This window comes from Centroberyx affinis, unplaced genomic scaffold (assembly GCF_046629955.1).
Source record: "Centroberyx affinis isolate AG114_WGS23_722 - 3 ecotype Tasmania unplaced genomic scaffold, CSIRO-AGI_Caff_v1 ptg001103l_1, whole genome shotgun sequence".
In the NCBI taxonomy this organism is placed as follows: Eukaryota; Metazoa; Chordata; class Actinopteri; order Beryciformes; family Berycidae; genus Centroberyx; species Centroberyx affinis.
In genome coordinates, this window is record NW_027279646.1 from 368,112 (window position 1) to 383,380 (window position 15,269).

At 41.4% G+C, this 15,269-nt stretch overlaps 1 protein-coding gene across 1 annotated transcript; it reads right to left on the reverse strand.

Moving 5' to 3' along the window:
• Positions 1-2,012: 2,012 nt before the first annotated feature.
• On the reverse strand, positions 2,013-4,365 carry snai2 (snail family zinc finger 2). Its single transcript, XM_071523677.1, has 3 exons — positions 4,161-4,365; positions 3,372-3,893; positions 2,013-2,850 (listed from the first exon to the last, which is right to left on the reverse strand). The coding sequence occupies exons 1-3, from the start codon at positions 4,237-4,239 to the stop codon at positions 2,669-2,671; spliced, it is 783 nt and encodes a 260-aa protein (XP_071379778.1). The 5' UTR covers positions 4,240-4,365; the 3' UTR covers positions 2,013-2,668.
• Between the last annotated feature and the right edge of the window lie 10,904 nt (positions 4,366-15,269).

Here is a 15,269-nt window from a genome sequence, read left to right on the forward strand (position 1 = left end):
CACTTGATGGTCATAAAGGAATCATACTCCCCCATTCACCATAAAGTCAGCGGGTTTCCTGAAAGATGTGCCCTGCTTCACATCTAACCCAGTGTTCTCTGGGGCCGCTCGGAAATTTTATGTAGCCCCAGGTGCTTTATCTGTGTCAAGTCAGGCGTTCATTTCACATGTGATGCGCTACACATGGTATAATAAAAATGGAATGAATTCAGGATTTATTAACATCATTCAACGGGAAAAATCAATTAAACTGAACTTATTATGGTGAAATAGCTTGTTTTATTTGTACTGAATATTAGAAATGACTTAAGTTAGCCTTCAAATATTTTAATGTTGACTCTTGGGAATGAATGAAACAAATTAAACCTTATCCTCATAATATTACAGTGCAGAGATCTTTTTTACCTGATTTGCAAAACAGCCAGTGAATACCTGCATTTGGACACTGCAGATTTGCCAAATTATGCACAACAGCGTGACTATTAACAGTTTCCACCCCTAACAAATATTTGATCTTACACATCCTATAATAGCAAATGCTTCAAAACAAATGAGCCCCTACTTCTCCACCTCCCCCTCTCCTCCCACTCCCACCACAACTGCTAAATCAAATATTCATGTTAGAGTGAAAAGCATTTAACGTGTTGTTGTTATCTGAGAAATCAGCCAGCTAGTTAATTGTTGTTGTAAAAGGAGAATCTTACAAGATCATAAGGCTAATTAGTATTATTATTATTGTGCATAAATTAATTATTGTTTTTAACTAGGATAATAAGGTCTTGTCTATGCACTGAAAGGTATTTTAGCTTCCCTGAAGAATGGTGAGAAAAACAACGCTGCTACCACACCAGTGCAGCAATTCAGAGTGCCCCCTTGATGGCACTTGCCTTTTATGAGGTAAAGGATCTGAATAATAGGACCTGCTGCTTGTAATGTTTTCACATTAAATCACGGTTGAGGTTCCTACAGTATGGACCTGTAGCTGTGGTTTGTGTCGGCGCTGGTGGCTGCACCTGCTTTTCAGCAAGGTTGAAGAGCCTGGAGCCACCTGGGCCAATCCAGAGAGCGGCGGAGAGCACCTGGAATAGTTTGACGATGACTCACAGCGAGGAGGATCTACCTACCGGGGAGTTCAGCCCCTCACGGCGAGCAAAACAAGTGTCTATTTGTCAGATCACATCTTTCAGGTCAGCAGCTTTTGGGCATTAGGGCAAACGGGGGAACACACTCAGGGTTTGTTAGAAAGAGTTCAACTTTGACTGTATCCCTTAAGGGATTGCACTTTTTGTGTTCTTTCTATGTGCTGCAAGTAGACAACATATGGTAAAAGACAACAGAATGTAGCCCGAGGAAGTCTATTTAATCCTCGGTGGCAAACATCCCAGAATTCAAGGAGGTTGTCAAAGCAAATGCAAATTTGAGATTTTTGTGAAAACATACTAGAATCTGTGCCCTAGCAGTGATTGCTGATTGAGTAGTGAAATAAAAAAACACATTTGTTTCAAGTTAGTTTTAACTGGTTTGATAACCGTGTTAACAGTTGGGTATTTAAGAGATTCTGTCAATTTGGTTAGGATTGCAATAGATACCTTTCTACAAGAAATTAGTTCTTGCATTGAAAAGTTACACTTACTCGGGTAAAGAAAGGGCCATGGGTCCTCAAAGAGTATAACAAGTGAGTGCAGATCAATATAGCTAGTATGTGTTAAATTTCAAGGTTGTTTGATGTCTGGACAGGTTCACAGGGAACAGGTTCAGTCTTGATTCAGAGCTGAGTCATCTTACTCCTCATTTCTACATCTCCATAACATGAGACAGTTCTAGCTGGATTCAGTATCTTTTGGTTTTGTGAAAATTATTCATTGAATTATGTGACAGTAATGAATCTCTCTGAATCTGAAAGAGCTGCTCTGACATCAAACAAAGAGGCTAAAGGCTTCGCAGAGAAAGCAATTTACAAATTCCAGAATTATACAAAATGTCATGAAACTTTATTTTTCAAAGCATCATGAAAATATGAAAATATCAAAATCATTCATTCAGCATCACAGTTTTCACTGTTAATATACAATCATCTCAGTCACACTTACATTCAATATATAAAAATATAAAAGCAAACTGTTTAAAAATACATAATTGCCAAGTAAAACTGAGGCACTTGAAAAACTGCATTGCTATTTTGAGTGCTGGCAAATAGTTTCTGACTAACGACTGTGCAAAAGTTATAATAATTTCACCCTAAAAATAAGTTTGCACTTGTTCCCTAAGTAACAATGGCTTCAATATCCCACGGTGTTTATCTTTTTACTGTCGTGTGTGTGGGGTTCATATAAAAAGTTGAGAGGATTCCATTATAACCAAGACACAGCCATTGAGAGACATTGGTACAAACATTAAAAGATAACATTGTGAATGCGTATAAAACATTTCTAAACATGCAAAAAGTGCATGAATAGCACAGGTAGGTGAGTACATGGCATGACAAAGCTCAACACTGATTGCAATCGTGGAAACACTGCTTGAAACGAGAAGCACATGGCAGAGCTATTTATACTCTGAAATGGAATAGATCATCAGTCATAGAAAAGTCTGCATATTTGGAACAAACCCTCAATGTGATTCCCTGACAGTTCTCCTGGGCCGGTTTCTGGTGGAACAGCATCCCAGTTCAATGTGCTACACAACAACCAGATTCCTCATGCTTGTGCAGAAGAGACATTCTGGAGAAGGTTTTGGAACAGTTCTTGCATTGGTATTTTTTCACATCCGAATGGGTCTGTAGGTGAGCCCTGAGGTTGGACCTGTCCGCGAAAGCCCTGTTGCAGTGGGGGCAGGAAAATGGCTTCTCTCCTGTCAAAGAGAGAAAAGGACATGGTCAGTGATCATACACAGATATACACAGACATGACAATAGTGTGCAGCATTTACTCCGAATCCAAATGATGTTACTTAAACATCCTGGCCTAATGTTGTTGGCCGGTTGCACTACACTGTGGCAAGGAAAAACACTGTGTTGAATGTCATGCATGACATTTGTTAAAAGGAAAAGAAAAAAAAAATGTTATTCCAATCTGTTATTCTATTCTTAACACAACACCAATAGTTTGTCTTTGGGAAATAATGTTGTGCGTGTGAAATCCTCACTTTTTTTTTTCTCAAGTTGGCTATATGCAGCCAACTGACAGAGATAGACAACTGAACAATTGCTGTAAGCAGTGCAACAGAATGCATTGTATAATTGAATAAGATGGGTGTAAAGGTTAGAAAATAATGTGACAGGTTGAATAGAAGAGGCTGTAATTGAAAAAGCCAACAACAACTCTGTTGCCTTGCCCCTTCACCCAGGAGGCCTTTCCTTCTGGTTCACTCACCGGTGTGCGTCCTGATGTGTCCTTGAAGCAGCCACGGTCTGGAGAAAGCTTTGCCGCATATTTTACAAACACAGGGCAAGGTGTGAGTCCTGATGTGCATTTTGAGCGCTCCAAGGCTAACATACTCCTTTTCGCAGTATTTGCAACTGAAGGATTTCCTCGTTTGGGCGTCGCAGTGCAGCTGTTTGTGCTTCAGCAGTCCAGAGTACGTGGAGTAGGACTTGCTACACAAACTACATTGGAATTTCTCAGCCTCCACTCCATGAGGGTCTATCAGCTTGGGCAGCATCTGCTCATCTTCATCACTCCTCGGGCTCTCGGAGCCGCTGTGGTCTTTGGAGGAGGTGTCGGAGAGCGATGAGGGGTATCCAGAGATCGGGGATAGGTCACTGGGAAGCGGAGACAGCGGCAAGTTGCTGGTAGTCCATACTGTGATGGGGCTGTACGCTGCCGGGCTCAGGATCTCCGGTTGTGGGATGACAGGCAGGGGAAGGCCCTTGTAGATATACGGTGAAATGAAAACTGAAAATAGACAAAACAACATTAAATGAGTGACATGTATTTCTCTGGATGGCAACCTGCGCCTGTATGGAAGGACTTCCATACAGGCTCTATAAAACTATAAAGCACAGATTTCAAAGTTGGCCGAGGTAAAAATTAAACTTCTGAAAAATCAAAACATAATGAAACACGATGTATCAACGTGACTGCATGTAAACAACAACTCGCACAAGTTTGTAAGGTTACACTTGAGCTGCAGATTCAATCAATGAACTTTGAAAACTTTACCTGTGGGGCTTTCCAGCTCACTATAATTTGGCTTCTTAGCGGAGTTTATATGTTTCTTGACCAGAAAAGAGCGTGGCATCTTGGAAAACAAATGGGAAACTTTGGAAAACTTTTGTGTGGAAAATACAGCGGTGAGCGACAGTTTACTGTGTGAAGACGGAAATCCCTACTGCATAGTCCAGTGGAGTGTCATGGTGCTGCGCTGTGCTCTTGGAAACAGTGCAGTGGGTAGCTGTAAAGAGCTGTAAATACTCCCCTATCAGGTGCATGGGAGGGGCCAGCTGCTCTCATTTACATATACTGGGACGTCAAGCCAATTAAATCGCGCTTTTACCACAGAGCTTTTAGAATACACTTTTATACGTGCGCGTAAACCCCCTAATGGGCGGGGTTATAGCCACCTTCTCTAGTAAGACAGGTGCTTTGTGGTAGACCTGTGTGTGTGTGTGTGTGTGTGTGTGTGTGCGTGTGTGCGCGCGCGCGCGCGCGCGTATGTGTGCATGTATGGAGAGGGCTACTTGGATTTATAGCAATGAACTAATTCCTTTTAAAGATACATACATTATACATTATAAATTACATTAAGCTGCTGCTCTTACCCAGAGCGCCTTACAATGAGTGCAGCCACAGCAGAATAACCTTAAATACCTAGATCACCAAAATTACAAGCAACCAATGTTGCACTCATGCTCTGTTGCCCTTAAAATCTTCCTGCAACCACAGAATGATAATGCAAGAGTGAAGTGCCAGGAAAAGAAATAGAATAAGAGTTGAGGAGAGAGATAAGGGTTTTTTCATCACCAATGCAATCACTGGAATGTACAAGTTGTTGTTGATGATTGTTGTGTTGCAAACCTCTGGAGACGTGTGTAGCCTATGGGTGGCATATTTAACTTGGAGAACAGCAAAACAAAAACATCAGACAAGTTGACAATACTACTACCACTAATAATAAATGTGGTGGCAGTGGTGATGATTGGCGGAGATGAGTAAAGTTTATTTTCTATGTAGGCTATATACATATTTTAATATCCATTTATCCAAATATATTGCATAGACAAATCTGTGCCTTCACTGGTGCAATGCTCAAACCAGGAATTGGACTGAAATGCATCCTGCCATCCACATTGTTATTCTGTTTGCTTGCCAGAGAACGGGGTTTCCTAATGCAGTAGCGTATGGTGGAAACCACACGTTTCCTTGCCAATAATGCAATAAGGTATTCCTCCTTGAAATGTAAATCTAAGTGTAGTTGTCTCAAGGTCAGACTTGATAGCATAATCTCATTTACCACTGCTGCTGAACTGAATGAGGAGAGGCAAACTTAGCAGTCTACGCCCCCTTGTGTTCAACTCACTTGAATGGGAGAGGTGTAGGTTATATATCTAAATTAACAAGGCAAAGGAAAAAAAAAACAAAGGCAAGGCTTAGCTGGGAATATTGAAAAGCAGCTCCTGGAGCAGTTGGATTGGCTAGGTCAGCAGATATGAAAAGCTCCTTATGTCTGGGGCAAGCTTTAAGTTAATTGTGAACTGCTTATCTTATCTATAAAACATAATTGCAGATCATGAATAGTTTCCCTTTGTGCCTGGTTGGATTATAAAGGGAAGGGAAGGTTATCTCTGCATAATAACTCTTGCCTACTGTCACACACACATAACGCTCCATAGAATGAGCGTGGCATAACATGGCAAATAGGTTGCGTGAGCAACAGTGATGTTTTGTGGTAAGCCTTGTGCACTGAATGAGATATTATTTTGTAATCAATGTAGCGTACCCAGCAAACCATATCAAAGGGAAGCAGAGCATGCATGGCCAGGTAAAAACGGGCTTCTCTGCACTTCGCATGCCACTGAATTCAATACTGCACTCTGCATTCAGAGCACAAGGATACTGCAAGACTGACAATAATGAAGGCAAGTAATAATTTGGTGTGCTGACTCAAATCATATCACTGATTCTAAATAGCATAAGTAGTTGATTAAGACCATAATTCCTTAACAGAGAGGAGGTCTTGCATCCTTGGCCCTGTATTGTGGCACGGTAGCGTACTCAGGGACTTCATTTAGCTACACAAATTCACCTGAAACCCCAACTCTTTTAATTATCTGGTCAAGAACAGGTAAGAAGTTTTGTTGGACACAGCATGAATTGCTCAGTAGAATATCCAGCTGTCTGTATGGGGATGTCAGGTTGGAGAAGGGTGCAGTGAGGTCAAGTCCCGCTTGTTCACCAGTGGGTGTGTGACTCAAGTGTGTAATAGTATTACGAAGCCTTTGCTGAGACCTGGCAACACCTCAAAGAGATATTAGATCCATTATAGGGGCGTACATTAGCCATGGTTTGATAACCACAGTTAAGCCATTATGGAACAACAGGACTGGAAAGCCTTGCTCCGAAAAGAAATACAGAAGGATTACTGTAGTTTAGTGATGTGTGAAGTCACTGAGCATGCCCATATATTATCTCAAAATCACAGCATTCCCCTTGGCGTGGCCCATCAGACGGACCTATTACCTATCCAATGTAGGACAGCAGATCACCCTGAAAACAGCTGTAGGCTGCTGGGACATCAGGATTCAGAGAGCAGAGGTACTGATCCTGCTGTTGGTTTTGACCCTTATTATCAAGCCTCTCACAATAACAGTGTTGATCTGGGTTGATTTCCAGACTGTGAATAAGCTGATGAGAGGAGCATGTGCGCTTACTTATCCCGGATAGGTTTATGAATAAGCTGTGGCTCAAGGACTTTCTCTGACGTTCATCTCAGGCGGCTATCACAGAAGATCCAATAGGGAAACGGTGGGAATCTTAGCTGGCATGATAACAGAATAGAAAATGAGCTGCACCTGCTCAACCTGCGCAGCTGCTCACGCAAGGGCCTCAGGGAAGACTCTCCATACACTGAATGCATCTGTAGCCTAATGTGTTGAGGATCTGCAAGTGTGTGGCTGTTCAGTGACTACACAAACTGAGTCATGAGAGCCTGACTGTGCAACAATGGGAAAATTAACCCGTGCTTTAATACCATTTAGCCCAGGAAAGTTAAGCCTTCGAGCAAACACGCCGTTGTCCTCTATGCATAACTTTGAAATATCCGTTTAGGGGAAGATAAGGTGAAACAAACTCTTCTCAGTTTTCCTTTGCAGTAACCTTTTGTCACATTTGCTCTGCATGCTGACAAACCTGGGTAGGACTCCCGAATGAATTCATAGGACCGCAGTGCACGCAAATATAATTGGCCTCAAACCACGCTTTGTAAAATGTATCATTGTGTGTTTAGCACGGATATAATGTAGGACATAGCAGATGTCCCTAAAATACAAAAAAAGTAAATTCATCTAATATTTATGGGTACAGAGTTGCGCGGGTGCCCTGGGTAAATGCATAACTGAGTCGATTGACGCGTGCGTTGAAACAAATCGCATGTGATTTCCAGCTTCAGTCATTTTGGCAGCACGATGCAAGAGAGACATGAAACTGGAGCCAGTGCCGGGGATGTCGACGGAGAGGAACCGCTGAAATCGTTGCTGCCGAGGAAATATGGAAAAATCTTGTTTTCCATGTAAGTGCGGGGTGTTTGTCGGTTTCTGCACATTGCTACAGTGGTAGTGGACCAGGATGCCGTGTGGGCGATGCTGCCACAAGGGATACATTGTGATTTTGCAGAGATGTTTTAGCAACCGTTGCATAAATTAAATAAGAAACCATCTCATGAGGGATTGATGTTCCGAGTCTGAAGGGATCTAATAACACATCACCACCTGTTACTAGAAAATCAGGTAAGCTTCACAGACCTTTTCGCTCTTACATTTACAGTGCTTCATAATACAGTGCAGTTCGCACGTAGGTGGTTAATTATTATGAGCATATATAAATAAAACGAAACATTATTCCATTTACGATTTACTTTTTTGGTAATGTAATTTGCCTCCATACTGCGCATCAAGATTTACGTACCAATAACCTACAATGATCCGGTGAATAATAAAGCCTTACAACCTATAATAATCACGTTTGTGCAATGCACTGTGGGGAACAGTTCACTTATGATGGGCCTGATGATGAAAGACCGTTTCATTATTGTATGATTTGCATGAAATGTGTGCTTGCAGAAACCTATACATTGCCTCAGTACTGGAATAATATAGGCACCCGCAGTTCCTCCAGCCAGCGCCGTGGCAGCCCTCTTTTCATCCATAGGGATATTCAGCAACGTTAAAGTAGCCTATACTGTAGCTGCACTGCCAGTAATCCTGAACACACTTTATACATGGGCTATTTTAAATCTTAGTGAACTGGCACGCGCCGCTGATAGCCCACTAGATCAGTCCAGTTCCTTGTTTCTCGATCCTCCGCAGCTTCTTGGAATAGTAACCATTAAGGCAACGTCCATCTATGGCAACCTGAGGAGTATTTCACAGCCCACTGTTCCAGTGTGTTTTATAAGCCTTGCAGAAAGCTCCTGAATTCCCAATGGCTTCACAAAATTTATGTTGGTTCTGTAACTATAAACTGGGGTTCAGTTGTGGCAGGGCTGCATGTTTCTTTTCATTGTGGGCTGAAGGTGAAATAGGCTATCAGTGCAGTTTGTATTTAAGAAATGTTCTGCCCACTGAGAAATAGGAGTCAGACTGGCAGTGCCTAATATCTCCTCATTCTTTCATCATCATTATTTCAGGTGTATTTCTTCAGCAGTGCTCCAGCATAGCAAGTAGTGTTCGTATACTGTGCGAAGAATATTGAGCTGAGCTGAGCTGAGCGGGTCCATTCAATGGTCATAGGTCAGGAGCAATCTGTTTGATGTACTGGAGGTCCCACTTCCTACAGAATGAAAGACGTTGACATGTCATTGACAATTTTATGCCCCCAGCGCCCAACCCTTCCCCCATTCAGTTTATGTCCTAAATCAAAGAGCAGTTTGGCCAAGTGACAAAGGTCCTTTGTCAGAAAATCGTGCCTGAGTGAAATGTGTCAGTTGTGTCTGGTCAGTGTGTCAGGCGGGGAGGGAACCAGGCGTAACTTGTTTGACTCCAACTTCTTCTGGCACATGTACAGTATCTGGATCAGCTGATATTGGAGACAACAGTGAAGGAAACTGTCAGGAAGTTTTACCTTCTGTCGTCTTGATCGATTGAGATACATGGTGATGACAAGAAACAGTGACTACACTATTCAACAATACACAGTTCCCCCCCCTCTACCTTCCCTACTTAGGTAATTACTTATCTGCTGCTTCTGCTGCAAGTGAATCCCATTGGATTGTTTAAAAATGCTGACTAGATAAATATCTTAAAATATCCAATTGGGATAGATTACCCTAAGGCATCTTTAGAAACGGTGAATGTACACATTGACATTAATTATGTATGTTAACACGTTCCAAGTGCTGTTATGCTCCCCGATGTCACCCAGCAGCTCGATCTATAGAGCTGTCATCAATATCCATAGAGTACGCTGATGTTTCAATCTCAATATTCAGCCTGAAGCATCAGTACAGTTTTTTTCACTGGCATGTGCCCTATTCAGTGACCTATTTTGGCCATAGTTTGAAGTGCTGCGCTCAAGGCAATGCTCGCAGAACTATTCCTTAACAATGGTGGCAGAAAAGCATTGAGAAGTGGCATGAGCAAACAGAAAGTAACAGAAAAAACTGAAAGCAGGATCACACAAATATCATATTTTGAAAATGCATGCTTGCTGCATGCTGCAAGAGCTTTTCTTATATTTAATGAAAACAGTTAGCACCCTGAAACAGAGCTCTGTAACATTTTCCTCCAGCTACTGTTCCATCTAAAGGGCAGCTGGGAGAGTCTATAGTATGTCACTGTAACGCTGGCCACAGACATCTTCATTACAGTCCAGCCCCAGAGCCAGGCAGCGGAGAGACAACCATATCACACCTCATATTTCAGTGGGTGTTTTTTAGAGGAATTGGTTTGGTCCATCATCCATGCAAACTGTTCCAGATGTTGAACGGAATTCATTGAGGAGGTGCCATATGTTTTCGTTGCCGTTTTAATTAAGCAACAATTGCACACATAAAAGCGACTGTAAACATTTCACTCAAAGTGCAGCAAAGTATTGGTGGTTTTTGCCACAAAGTCACTGTCATGCAGAAGGAAAACCGTTAGTCGTCTGGCTTAGCGGAGGCTGATGGCTAATGAAGCGAGTACACACCAACTCTCATGGCGGGGAAGACACGACTCTCATTTATATGCCCCTCATATAGCAGCCCATCTGATTTAGAGGTTCAGGACTGCAACACAGACCGAGGCAGTGAAAGCCACACGTCGGTTATTGCTGACCAGAGAAAAGCAATAAGGGGTTAAATGATACATAGTGGTTTATGTATCATTTAAAGATTAGCTTCTACCTCCACCACTGGATTTCAGTCAAGGGAAAGCAGTATTTCCTGGATGCTTTACAGTCTGTAAGCAGCCAGGCTGGACAATTTTAGGTCACATTTGATTAATGTGGATAGTCTGTTTATTCGTTAAGCACTGCTACCTTGACAGCCAACTACAGTAGCTGCCTATTAATTTTTGCTCAACCTTGATGGCAGACAGTCTTATTCACCATAAATTGCAATATTGTGTTTCTTTGGAACATTTGCAATTCATGCAATCTCTGTATTGTAAATAGCTCCCAGCAGTAATTAACCCAGTTCCCAATTTTGCTTATGATGGTAAAACAAACTGTATGACCATCACAGTGTTTGTTTACTTAAAAAACAGTTTCTCTTGTGAAATTGTCAAGACTTGGGAGCATTTATAAAGCGTTACGTATTCATATTTTGAAGGCGATTTTCCAATATATAGCTGCATTTTGTCCCTGGAAACAACTGACCTCCCCATACAGATTTAACTCAAATTCAATTTAAGTGTTACTTCCTTATTATTTAATAAAAAAAAAAAGCAGTTTTAAGCCCAAGATTTTCAGAACTTACTGTATATCCCTTTGATAGTAATTTGTTTCTTGTCAAGCAATTTGAATTCATAAATAGTTTGTCCTAGCATCTCAGATATTTTAAGAGTTCTATATTTCCCTACTTTATATTTAGTCAATGAACAGATTGTGTCCCCTGTGTAGCATCATTTCAATCTAGCCTACCCTTCCAGCAATATGCTGAGGTTTTTAATCTTTTCATGTATTCCATGCACAGCATGATGCCATTTCCAGGCCCCAAAGTCTTCCTCAATCAGGCTATTTAAGCCTAGTTGGGTGCACTGCAAAAATGACAATATTTATTTTTTTCCATGCTACTGCACCTTGTGCTATTTTCTGCTGTAAAAATCAATTAAGAGAATGAATGTTGTGATTCAAGGTAATGTAATGACGTGGCGTTCATTCACTGAGCCTAATTAAGACGCTCATGTACGATAGCATGCTTCGCTTGCCCAAGCCATTAGCATAAGACTTAATGCCAATATATCATATGTTAAGGAAATAAAATTAATTGGACCCAATTAAGGAACCAGTCACCAGGAAAAAAAAGCACTGTAAGGTTAGCTGAACTCTAAATTAATCTTAACAGCTTTTTAACTATAGTGTATCTCTACAATACACTGCTTACACCGATCTCTGTTCCTCGAGATCCAGTGATATAATAGGGAAACTGTTTGTGAAATGATTCTCTCAGATTTAAGCTGGCACCCACCTGATATCTGGTGGCACTCTGTTGCCAGAAAACATACATCACAATCAGGAAGGTCAGGAGCCTGCTCTATAAATGTGTCAGTCACTAATTTACTTCTGTACCTATCATTCATGAGCATCTGGCATGGAGAGCAGCACTGGCTGTCACTGGGTCTCAGGTATTGACTGAGAGGTAATAAAAGGCTTATATACGATTTTTGACAAATGCTTTAAAAGAATGCAAAACTTGATATTCTTGAGTCTTGCCAGGATGATTGCTTGCTAGAATAAGTACAGAAGAAGAAGAAGCAGTTCTGGATGTACACAAATGAGGCCCTGTTGGATGGAAGATGTGCTTGGTAAATACGATGCTGTGCAAACAGTTGCGTCCTGAGATGAGCTCATCCAATGCAGCGCGAAGATCAAGTGTTAAGTTTGTTAATCTGTCATACAAATTGCCAGGTGAAAAGGAACGTGCATGTCACACAAGTGTAAACACTATTTTTCAAAATGAAGCCGTGTGACGAGGAGTAGGAGTAGCATAAATTGATAACAATAGAGGAGGTTGTCAGCCCTCAACAACAGAATTTTAGAGTTCATTATGTTCTCACACATGCATTTGGCAGATCCTATGAATTTCTGTCAGCGTAATGGAGTTTATACTGAACATGAATCGTTTTGAATGCAGGGATATTTAAATACTAACATTACAATATCAACTACCATCACTTGTCAAATTAAAAGCTATACTCCAAGGCACCATGTGTTCCAGGTCACAGAACAAATGTAACATAAGTGAAACCCATCTCAATTTTAAAGTAGTAAAACTACATTTGCTGCGGCACACTCTGCAGGCAGCTGCTCCACCTGCTAGGCAAAATGGCCATCCATCATCCTGTATGGGCCACAGCTGTCCTCAGGTCTAAGAGATGGAGATGTCACCATCACAATCTACACATCATCCAGGCAATCTAACTCCGCTGCTCTCTTTCACTTCCCTGCCATTGTGTCAAAGACGAGAACATTATTTGAAAAAACATCGCCAGGCGAATTGGTAGCTGTGAAAATATCTGATGGCGTAGCAGTGTTGCGCTGACTCAACTTAAAAGGTACAAAAGGTTCAGCCTAGTTAATCTTGGATTCTTGCAGAAAAGGGAGCTGCTCGCATTTGTCAGGATGTACATGAGGGCACCTGCTAGGACAAAGTGCTCATCTTAGAGCCGCAGACACATTTTTCAGCTGACCACATGTAGACATTCATTTTTAAATAGGGTCCACAAATGGTGCGAAGATTACTCTCACATCCATCAAGGAGAGGTGGCTTGTCTCAGACAGGGCTCGCCCTAAGCATAGACTGTAGGGTGGGTGGAAAAATGATTAAGATAAAATTGTCTCCACGTCAAACTGAATTTCCAAGTCAATTCAAACTCAATTTTGAAGTCCTAAAGTCAGTTTAATGATGTTTGATATCATTGGTGTAAAACAACCAGAAGACTTTTTGGACTTTTAGCATCGACTTTAACATATTGTTTCACCTGACTCCTAATGGTTAGGCAAAGACTTGAAACTTTTGAGTATTTTAACTATTTTAATTTTGTTTTTGTGCTTTTGAAGACGTGGTGAATCACTTGCCCTGGTTCCTTGCCCTGGTTCCAGATGGGATGCCTCCCTAGTGCCTAGGCAAATACATTTGCAAATTTCATTAGGGCTACTCTTACTGTATAATCAGAAGTCAATGATTTATGCATGAAATTTTGCTTCAAATGCATATAAGTTTTTAATCCACTAGAACAATGATCATAGTGGCAACACATGCCACTGCGGCTCAACAAAAAGGTGGCCTTCAGCCAACAATGCATACTAACAAGGAGAGTTTCTCAAGGGTGTTCTATTGAAACTTAACAAACACTTTGGAAATCATTTGTGGTTGGCATACAAAACGCAAGAAAACTGAAGAATATAAGTTGTCTTTTGGCATTCAAACACGAGGATCCACTGGTTTTTAGAACTGAGGTATCTGAGAGGATCCTTCATCATGGGCTGAGCGATGAAATTCACGCTCCCTTATTCACTTTTGAATCTCTTGTTTTTGTACTAGGTTCTTATTTGTGAAGTCAAAGCTTTGAATTGCTTCTGATTCAACATCCCACATAGTTATGTTGACATCACACATACCACTGTTTTCTAGGATACATCTTTTGAATCATAGTCAGGAGCATTTAATCACCAATATCAGTATATTACATGTAATACTATGCTCTGTTATTACACTTTGTTTTTATTTTGGTAAAAAAGAAATAATGTAAATGTTGTGTTGTTTGTTTTTCAGCTCTTGCTGGATCTCAGCAGCTCCTCTCCTGCTAATGGATCCCGCCCTTAACCAAATTTAGGATTGGAATAATACCTGAGCTGCATCCTCATATTGCGGCAGCACAGCCACCGATCAGGGACTGTCAGGAGTAAAACCTCACTACAGGATAGCCTCATTCTGCTCTTCAGCACCGGCTCCACTGGGAATAATCCTTGCCCCGTACCCCTGCAACAGCCACAGCCAGCTAGGAGAGTTGACAGCACTGCTCTCCCCCCAATCTGACAGCCATGATCTGGGAAGGTCCTCTGCTGCGGGTTGGATCAGGGATCAACTCACTACTAGATGGCTAGACCTCTCTAAAGGAAGAGCTGGGGGCTTTTCTATTGAGGTAAGACTCTGACTCCCTCTCCATCACATGTTCTGTTATTCAAGTGTGAGCCATTTTCGTCCTACATCCTCTTTACTCTTTTTATAGAGTCAAGGGGCAGTCATGTCTGATTGCAACTGAGTGGAACTGGTTTATGTAAACTAGGTATGTGCGGCTCCTCTCACATAATATTGCTTGCGACTAGCCATCTGTGAAGAGTAAGTGAAACGATTTGAAATGTGTGTGTGTGTGGTGCTTATCATTCTAGTTTCCCTAATGTTTTACAACCATACTACCAGGCCTGTTGCACCTTTACCATGGCTTGCTCTCCACAGCTTCGCCTAGTTTGACTGAGAGTTTTAATGTGCTTCCAGACAAGGTATCAGATATGGTAACGCAGTTCATTTCTGGGAGCAATGGATTCTATATTGAAAGATTTATTAGGATACCTGGGTTCTCACCTTTGCTAATGAATTATTTATTACCATTTAATGGTCTCTAGTTTTCTCCCGAGATTGCTCAATGGGGATTTTTGTGCACCGAGTTGAGTTAAGAAGAAGCACATTCCAATGAAAAATCTATTTCTCTGCCTTCGCTAAGTTCCTATAAGAAGGGGATTACTATAATGAAAATAGGCATACTGCTAACAGTGGTGTTTATGTTTATATCAGTTCTACAGTTTTGCTGCAAAAAGTCAGAGCCATGTCACTGCTAAGTGCTTGCTTCCACACGCTAACTCAATCCTCCCCTTTTTTTTTTCCCCTTGGCAGTTTCCCTCACTGCATAGTAGCAC

What these genes read in the sequence shown, in the direction of transcription:
- snai2 (XM_071523677.1), bottom strand. Translation starts at nt 4,239, where the DNA reads ATGCCACGCTCTTTTCTGGTCAAGAAACATATAAACTCCGCTAAGAAG. An exon ending in TGAGCTGGAAAGCCCCACAG is followed by an intron (nt 3,894 to 4,160) that starts GTAAAGTTTTCA and finishes GTCTATTTTCAG; the next exon opens with TTTTCATTTCACCGTATATC. An exon ending in ACACATCAGGACGCACACCG is followed by an intron (nt 2,851 to 3,371) that starts GTGAGTGAACCA and finishes TCTCTTTGACAG; the next exon opens with GAGAGAAGCCATTTTCCTGC.